We start from the raw sequence: 9,845 nt of genomic DNA, 5'->3' as shown, positions 1-9,845 counted from the left end.
CAAAACACAGAAGTAAATCAACAACAGAATGGCTTCAACAGAAGAAAATACACCTTCTGGAGTGGCCCAGTCAGTCCTGACCTCAACCCGATTGAGATGCTGTGGCATGACCTCGAGCGGTTCACACCAGACAACCCAAGAGTATTGCTGAACTGAAACAGTTTTGTAAAGAGGAATGGTCAAAAAAATCCTCCTGGCCATTGTGGTTGTTATTGCTGCCAAAGGAGGGTCAACCAGTTATTAAAACCAAGGGTTCACATACTTTTCCCACCCTGCACTGTGAATGTTTACACGGTGTGTTCAATAAAGACATGAAAACATATAATTGTGTGTTATTAGTTTAAGCAGACTGTGTTTTGTCTATTGTTGAGACTTAAATTCTCATTTTATGACCAATTTATGTAGAAGTCCAGGTAATTCCAAAAGGTTCCCCTACTTTTTCTTTCCACTGTATACTGATATCTTGTAGCTGTGTTCGTGCAGTTTGTGGAATGGAACTTTTTATTAATTTCTCACAGTACTCTTTGTATTTGTCATTAATAAGAAACAGTGCATTCCCCAGACAGATAGAACCTTGTCCTATAGTAGGACGATCAAGAGAGATTCTCCTAGTCCAAGACTTCATCTGTGTTCAGAAAACTGTCCCAGAGTTCAGCAGACAGGGAGTGGGCTAGAGGGTCATTTCCTGATATATTTGAACAAAGTGGAAATCAACTGAGAAATGAAAAAACATCAGGGGTCAAAATTGGTTAGTTTAAGTTTAGGGACAAGGGTTAGGTGAAGGTTTGGGATAGCTTTAGTGAGATTAGTGTAAGAGCTAGGGGAAGGCTTAAAGATTAGCACTGGGTTAGTGTACCGTGGTCTGCCGCCATTAAATTTCTGCCCGTTGAAACTACCTCCTTTAAATAAAGACGGTCCAACAGTCACGGTTCGACTCTGGGGTTTGTTTTTAATTGTTGTTGTTCTACTCTGGGGTTTGAGTATGAATGAACGTGTAGATGGGTGGCTGAAGGAGGGAGTGCAGGAGCACATATTTGTAAACCGAAACGCAGATAATTCTACATGACAGGAGCCTACATACAGATACTATAATTCACACAACACAGACACATTGTGAAATCCAGTTCATAAGACAAACATGTTGGTGATTTATAACATGAGTCCTGAGCTGCAGTGAAGATGGGATGGTTACATTCCATCAAGTGAAGCTGGTCTCACAGATAGAACACTGTGACATGGTGTACGAGCAACACGTCACATCTTACCTGTACATGCACTCTTCATAATATAACCCCTCCCATCCCGAAGTATGTTAGTGCTGGGGTAGATAAAAACCCTGCAACTCCAAAAGAAGTTACCATCTTAAACAGAAATATATATAAACAAAATAGCTAATAAAAACATTTATTGAAGGTTTCAAAGTAACAACCATTACATAATATAGGTTTGCTACGACGTTGGACTGTAGTGAAATAGTATTGATCATATAATATATATCTCACATGCGACCCGTGATAAGACTTCACAATTTATATGTTAATGAATTATCTGATTCCATAGAGAATATACTTAGGCTATCAAGAAATGTCTGAGAATTAAAATTGTAAAGGAAAATAGATTTAACTACATTGTAAAAATGTTTACGATTCACAGGCATGAAGCTTAAGTTATAAAGCATTAACAAACGTGACAAGGCATATGACAAGGGCGGCAGGTAGCCTAGTGGTTAGAGCGTTGGGCCAGTAACCGAAAGGTCGCTGGTTTGAATACCAGAGCCGACAAGGTGAAAAATCTGTCTTTGCCCATGAGCAAGGCACTTAACCCTAATTTGCTCCAGGGGTGCTGTACTACTATGGCTGACCCTGTAAAACAACACATTTCACTGCACCTATCCGGTGTGTGTGAAGAATTTTTTTTTGATGGGGCTGGGATCTTACAGTTACAAGGCAAAGCATGACCAAAAACAGACCTACTCAGGCCGAGCAGCCTACAAGAAAAACATGTTCATATAGCTTATCTGTAGAGCGTAGGACAGGAGGAAGAGACAGAAAAAAGGCATTCCCTTTCTAACATTTCAAGGTGACTTTATCAAACCATCCAACCATAACAAGTTACAGTGACCTGATTACCCAGGCCCAATATCCACAACAGAGTCTAATGGCTTGTGTGGGGGATGAAACCAAATAAGGCAGAATTCCTAAGGACAATAAAATCCCTTAACATACAGTAGTTTAAAGTTCACCCTGTCCAGATACAAGTTACCACAGATCATACATCCATATTGATAACATCAAAGTTCTCTTCAGAAGTTTATGAGATACCAAACATGGAGGAAATAGCATCACTAACACACATTTAAATTGTCAGGAAGGGCTGAATGGCCCTGGAGTGTTTTCCTGGGCCATTTGCCATGCAGACCCAGAGGTGACAAAGCACATAAGTTAGGGCCTACAGTACAGTATAATTCAGTTATTATCAAACCTGAGGGTATGTTCACTTACAGGTGTCAGTTTGAATAAGCCTTTATCTTCAAACGGACATTTTACACAATGGACACTTGTGTTCCGTTTAGTGAATATTCTTCATGTGTGATTTAAGGGAACTGATCTGACTAAAGCATTTGTTGCAATCGTTGCAGCGATATGGTTTCTCTCCAGTGTGAATTCGCTTGTGGCGTGTCAGATCACCCGATGATGTAAAACCTTTCCCACATACAGAACACTTAAATGGCTTCTCCCCTGTGTGAGTCATCATATGAAGTGACAGTTTTCTGCTATAAATGAACCTTTTGCTGCAGACATGGCACTGATGTGATTTCTCCCCTGTGTGAGTCTTCATGTGTTCTCTAAGGACTCCCTTCCAAGTGAAGCTTTTGCCGCAAACAGTGCACAGATAAGGTTTCTCTCCAGTGTGAATTCCCTGGTGGTCTTTCAGATAACTCAGTGATGTACAGCCTTTTCCACAAACAGGACACTTATGCAGCTCTCGCTCGGTTTTATTTTCCGGATCTCTCTCTGTGTGAATCCTCATATGCTTTCTCAGATAACGTTTCTCCCGGAAGCACTTGCCACAATCACTGCAAAGATACAACTGTTTCTCTGATTGATTTTCTCGTTGTTTCTCCCCTGTGTGTGTCCTCATATGTCTAGTCAGATCACATTTCTGAATGAATCTTTTGTTGCAAACATGACATTGATGTGGTTTCTCCCCAGTGTGAATTCGCTGGTGGATTTTTAGAACATTTGGATATGCAAAGCCTTTTCCACATACAGGACACATATGCAGTCTTCTCTTTTTGTGACTCCCCAATTCTCTCTCTGTCCGACTTCTTGGTTCGCTCTCTGTCCGACTCCCCGGTTCGCTCTCTGTCCGACTCCCCGGTTCGCTCTCTGTCCGACTCCCCGGTTCTGTCTCTGTGTGAGTCTTCATATGAACCCTCAGGTAACTCATCGTTCGGAAGCTTTTGCCACAATCGCTGCAGAGATATGATGGTTTCTCTCCAGAGTGATTCAGCTCGTGTTGTTTCAGACCACCCAATGATTTAAAGCATTTTTCACAAAGAGGGCACTTGTATGATTTCTCCCCTGTGTGAATTCTCGTATGCTTTCTCAGTTCATGTTTTTGACTGAAAGATTTGTCACACTCTTTACACTGATATGGTTTCTCCCCTGTGTGAATCTTCATATGCACTTTTAATGTTGCCCTTTGAGTGAAGCGTTTCTCACATTCAGTGCAACAAAACGGCTTCTCCCCTGTGTGAATCCTCATATGGTCTTTTAATGATGACCTTTGAGTGAAGCATCTGTCACATTCACGGCAACAATATGGTTTCTCCCCTGTGTGCGTCCTCATATGCTTGACCAGATGTCCCTTGCGGTAGAAGCATTTGTCACATTCTTTGCACTTATGTGGTTTCTCACCTGTATGAATTACCTGATGTATTTTCAACAGGCCTGCGCTAGTAAAGCTTTTAATACACACAGGACACTTGAAGGGTTTCTCCCCTGTGTGATTTCTCTGATGTACTTTATAATGGCTTACATTATAAAAGCTTTTACTGCACACTGCACACGTGTATGGTTTCTCACTACCATGAAACTTCTGTTGGTGTTCCTTTAGGTAGCGTGGCCTCTTAAAGCATTTATTACACACAGGACAGATGCATGGATTCACTCCATGAGTTTTCCCATGTATTTTCAGAGAGCCTGGTGTGTTGAAACATTCATTGCACACGGGACAGTTGTACGGTTTTGCATCTGGGTGAGTAGTGCTCATATGCTTGTTGAAGTCAGTCTTGACACTGAAGGATTTGCCACATTCTTTGCACAGATATGTTTTTTCACCTGTGTGAATTCGCTGATGATCTTTTAAAGAAGCTGTGCAAAGAAAGGATTCATTGCACAAAGAACACTGCTGTGGTCCTTCTTTCTCCCCTGTGTGAACTTTTTTGTGTCTTTGTAGACCATTTAGTGATTTAAAGCCTTCACAACAGAAAGGACATCTGTGTCGTTTCTCTGCTTTGTGAATTCTCTGATGTACTTTTAAACTGACTGGTACCTTAAACAGTTTACTGCACACAGGACACTTGTATCGCCTCTTGCTTGTGTGACACTTCAATGGTGCTTTCTGCTCATTGGTTGCCTTGGCTTCAGTGCAGACTTGAGAGCTTTGTCCTTTCTTGTCCCGGGTTCTCTTTGACCCTGACGGTAGTTCTTCACTCTCCTCCTCGTCAATACTTACAATGATTTCACTTGGAGCTGCAGAACAGTCTGGATGTAGTACAGAGAGGGGCTGAGAGTCACTGGTTGGTTCTGATACTCTGATACTGTAGTGCTCTTCATCTGATTCTGATTGGGTCTGTTCAGTTGTGTTGGTGGGTAGAGAGTCCCTTTTGCTGTCCTGATCACAGTCACTTTCCACACAGGGAGGAATAAATATCAACTGTATGACCTCTGTGGTAGCAGACCTAAGTCTTTGAAGCTGCTCTTCCTCCTGACTGGTCCTGAGTTCCTCTGTAATCTGTGTGGGCTCTGGGTCCTCCTGCCTCATACTGGGGCTCCACTCCTGCTCACAGTGCAGCTGCTGCTTAGGGGGAACCTCCTCTTCAGGGAGAGTTACCTGCTTGGGGTCTGAAGAGAAGGAAAGGAGTAAAAATACTGAATAACAATTCAAAATACTTCACATTCTGAATTCTCTATATGCTGTGCTTAGGGCTGTGGCGGTCATGAAATTGTCAGCCGGTGATTGTCAAGCAAATAAGTGCCCGGTCTCACGGTAATTGAGACGCTGTCTGGAATGACACATCATCCCATCCGAACCTCGTATGGTCTATTTATTTTTTACCCGGGGCGTTGCGTTGCGTTGCCTAGCAATTCAGCCTGGGTCCTCCACAAACCACTGATTAAAGTCAAATCATTAGACTACAATGTGAAAATCATCTTACTAATATTGTATTTCCCTGTGTGTAAATATGTACATCAATATGAACCAATCGTATGGTTACATGTGGTACCGATAACTTTGATTGGTGATTTGGAACCAAATGTTGTAGGCCTACAGTGTGATACGAGACCCTTTCAATGGTGATTACGGACGATTTCAACTGAGATCGTACGCGCATGTTCACCATAGAAGACATCACTGGGCAGTCTTCTTGGGAGAGCTAAGCAAACAGTCATACTCAGTGTTCAACAGCGGGCCAGCGCAGAGCTCACATCCTCCCTACTGATGTCTTCAGAGGAGATGATCACCCACTGGCTTGGTGGAGAGGGAATGAGGGTCATTTCGCTTTTTGTTTGAATGCGACTTGTTTGTCTAAAACAGATCTTTCATGATCAACTTTCAAATGAATCTAGAACGCCAGTAATAGGGTTCTATTGCAGAAAGTTGTGTTTGTGAATAGACAAAATAACAACATGACATGGTAATAATGAGAGAATTCTAAATGGTAGAAACGTCAGCACAAGAACTGTTTGTCGGGAGCTTCATGAAATGAGTTTCTTTATTCGATTCACCGCGAATCACCTCAATCTGAACTAACGCAATGGCGAAGTGAATCATTTTTTGTGTCAAAAATAATCCTGAATTGTTCAAAGAAAATCAATCAATAAAGCCGGCCTTATTCGTGAGTGTCGGTGGAAAGTTTGAGAAATGACAAACATTAATATGAGCATGTGTTCTTAATGTTTTGTGTACTCAGTATATGTTAATATGACCAACTTTAAATGACCAACTTTAAATGAATGGGCTTAACATACTGGATTTTTAAAATTCCGTATGTACTAATTAGCATATTAAGTTCCTATAAAAGTTGCATGGTAATTTCTTAAATTGTTTTAAAAATTTAATACACTTTCAGTTTTACATAAAGATGTGTTAATAATATAACCACCATCTTAAATTACTGTAATTGTGTATTTTCCCTATGCTGCTTCTTCCACGTGTTATTTTGCTGATTGGATAACATCTAGACTCAGTAACATGTGTTTGTGGTGTACTGTTCTAGCTAACTTTATTCACCTGTGTAATGCGGTCCTTCTCCTGCTGTTTATTCTGGGGTTCAGACTAAATGCAGTGGTAAATGTGCAGCTCACAGTAGACAGCAGCAACATGGACCAATTGACTAGAAGGGTGTTGATATAGCTGTGTTTAGGCACGGCTTCCTTGTTTTCAGTCTGTTACGTGTGTTTCTCATTCTGCTGGAGTTGACCTGGTATTTTATTAACCCTTACCTCACGCATCCAGTTGTTCCATGTGTAACTCGCCCACCAAAATCACTATATGCTGTTTTACATTGTGCTATTTGTGCTGGTCTAATTCCTATAATGGAAAAGCAGAAGAACCTGTGGGCTCTCAGATAGTAATAACAGTTCCTATGCTGCTCTTCGATATCCCAGGTTTGTGGCATTGATGAATAAATCATTGAATGTTTACTTAAATTCAGATATTATGTATAAAAAGGCATATGTATGCATTGTTTACCATTTCAATTTCTTTAAAACAATGTAATTGTTGGAGTTCAGGTGTCTGACGTGATTGACGGGTGACTAGGCACATTCTTGTCATATAAATATGCTTATTAATTCATGATTATGGATACATTCTGCAATGAGTTAATCTGGCTTTGAATCTGCAACAGAACATGTCAAGTTAGTTCTGAATTGCTTTAATACAGCAGTGCATTCTGACAATTCATTTAAACAGGGAAAGCCTACACAAAACACAGCCTTTATTTGAAATGTTTCTAAAAATCCACGTTGGATTAAATGAATAGTGGAAAAACGATTGGAACCACATTCGTGTTTGACTGCTAAGTTTTACAACACGTCCACTGTGGGGCTCAATGGTACGTCCTAACCTCATGAAAAAGTGGTGTGTGTACCTGAGAAGCTTCTCTATAACATGAAATACAAAGTATAACACCAGAACCACAGTTTCAATTTTGACCCCTAACACTAATATTATAGCTACCTTACATTACCAAAGGTATGTGGACACCTGCTCGTCGAATGTCTCATTCCAAAACCATGGGCATTAATATGGAGTTTGTCCCCCCTTTGCTGCTATAACAGCCTCCACTCTTCTGGGAAGGCTTTCCACTAGATGTTGGAACATTGCTGCAGAGACTTGCTTCCATTCAGCCACAAGAGCATTCGTGAGGCCGGGCACTGATGTTGGGCGATTAGGCCTGGCTTGAGGTTGGCGTTCCAATTCATCCCAAAGGTATTTAATGGTGTTGAGGTCAGGGCTCTGTGCAGGCCAATCCGGTTCTTCCACACCAATCGACATACCATTTCTTTAAGGACCTCGCTCATGCTGAAACAGGAAAAGGCCTTCCCCAAACTGTTGCCAAAAAGTTGGAAGCACAGAATCGTCTAGAATGTCATTGTATGCTGTAGCATTAAGATTTCCCTTCACTGGAACTAGGGGCCTGGCCCGAACCATGAAGAACAGCCCCAGACCTTTACTCTGCCTCCACCGAAATGTACAGTTGGCACTATGCATTGGGGCTGGTAGCGTTCTCCTGGCACGTTTCCACTTAACATAATTTACAATTGACTGGGGAAGCTCTAGCAGGGCAGAAATGTAACTAACTGACTTGTTGGAAAGGTGGCATCCTATGACGATGCCATGTTTAAAGTGACTGTGCTCTTCGGGTGGGTATAATTTGCGGAATGTTCCAACAGGAATCTGTTCCAAAAACGTTGTAAATAACAAGGTTGCCAACAAACAACGCATACAAAGTTGTATAGCGGCAGAATAAGATAACGGGTAGGGTTTGTTGGCAACCTTGTACTTTATGAAGTTTTTGAAACAGATTCCTGTTGAAACGTTCCACAAATTATACCCACCCTGCTCTTCAGTACGGGCCATTCTACTGCCAATGTTTGTCTACGGAGATTGCATGGCTGTGTGGTTGACTTTATAACGTTACACCTGTCAGCAACGGGTGTAGTTGAAATAGGGGTGTCAACATACTTTTGTATATATACTGTATAATGCATTATGTTAACTGTTAAACGTTTTGAAATAACATATTTATTTGATTGTATATACGTTATATACCTAGCCTTAGCAGGCTCTTTGCCAGCAAGCTAAGCTTTTTTAGCTATAATATTTAGCTAACGTTAGTTTGCTAACATTAGCTATTAGCATCAAGTGTAGACGATAGAAAAAAGGTCGTTAAAACAGATGTATATTTGTTTAGAAGACTTCAGTAAAACATTTTACCGGAGAATGACCTTTGATACACATTTGTATCACTAGCTAAGTCCTTGTTCTATCTGTGCCCGTAGTGTACAGTAGCTGCCATTAATGCAGCAGAGGCCTATAGGATCTCACGTGAGTCGCGTCAGCCAGGCTAGATAATTAACGCTAGCTACTAAACTTTAAGTCAAAACAGCTTAAGTTACCTGAACCTAGTAATGAATACGATACGTCCACGGCTAGTGATTCAGCAAACACAATATGTTGTTATCCGATAACTTGGTGTAAGAGGTCGCTACAAACCTGCTCCAAAATGATCCAGAAGAAGCCCCCGTAGACGGTCGTTCTCTCCTTGAACCTCTACTACCGTCTTTTCTACCACAACAAATATCTCCACCGCCGCTGATGTCAGCCGCTCCTGGTACTCTGCTAACGTCTTCTCCGCCGAACCAAATATATCCACAGCCGCTGCTGTTAGCCGCTCGGTAATAAACACACTCAACACCTGTAGTTTAGACATTTTACGTACAAATCAACATTTCAGACGTTCAAACTACATATTCCTATTAGACCCACACTTTCTGCTGGAAACATGCAATTTAGCGCCATCACCTCTGTGAATTACGCAATAATAACTAAGTACTTCCGGGTCAAAGTCCTGTCCTGCAAACTTTGTCAATTAATAATGATGGAGAAAATGGTGGATAATGTGCAGAATTATCGAAATGTGCAGAATTATCGAAATGTTATACTACTTATCATACAAATAATAATTTAAAGTATTTCTATAAGTGGTCAACAATGTTTTTTGTGTGGGTACTTCTATTATTCATTGCAGCATACATAATTGCCTGAACATTGTGTCAAAGTGACTAGTTCCATTCTAGTCAGGAGCACTTCTACTTTCCAAATCCACAAAGTGTACACCCTGAGGAGCATCACTGCTCATTATGCAGCACTTAAAGAGGAGCCCATCAGCTTAAATCCAATCGTTTTTTTCCTTCATATTGGACATACATATTGCACCTTACATAATTGTCTGTATGCTGTGTCGCAGTAAAGGGGGGGGTCCATTCTATTCAGGAGCACTTCTAATTTCCAAATGCACAGTTTACACCCCCAGCGTCGTCATTGCTACT

General features: G+C 41.1%; 1 protein-coding gene across 1 annotated transcript; it reads right to left on the bottom strand.

Moving 5' to 3' along the window:
• Positions 1–1,817: 1,817 nt before the first annotated feature.
• On the bottom strand, positions 1,818–9,317 carry LOC120021554 (zinc finger protein 665-like). The gene is made up of 2 exons (XM_038965345.1): positions 9,010–9,317; positions 1,818–5,129 (listed from the first exon to the last, which is right to left on the bottom strand). The coding sequence occupies exons 1-2, from the start codon at positions 9,224–9,226 to the stop codon at positions 2,569–2,571; spliced, it is 2,778 nt and encodes a 925-aa protein (XP_038821273.1). The 5' UTR covers positions 9,227–9,317; the 3' UTR covers positions 1,818–2,568.
• Between the last annotated feature and the right edge of the window lie 528 nt (positions 9,318–9,845).

Source organism: Salvelinus namaycush, chromosome 26 (assembly GCF_016432855.1).
Source record: "Salvelinus namaycush isolate Seneca chromosome 26, SaNama_1.0, whole genome shotgun sequence".
NCBI lineage: Eukaryota > Metazoa > Chordata > Actinopteri > Salmoniformes > Salmonidae > Salvelinus > Salvelinus namaycush.
The sequence above is the reverse complement of the archived record's forward strand: the minus strand, read 5'-3'. Positions and strand labels throughout refer to the sequence as shown.

Bases quoted from the DNA above. Each gene is read 5' to 3' on its own strand.
- LOC120021554 (XM_038965345.1), bottom strand. From the start codon at position 9,226: ATGTCTAAACTACAGGTGTTGAGTGTGTTTATTACCGAGCGGCTAACA. The intron at 5,130-9,009 runs GTTTGTAGCGAC...CCTTCTCTTCAG, and splicing joins TCTGGATCATTTTGGAGCAG to ACCCCAAGCAGGTAACTCTC.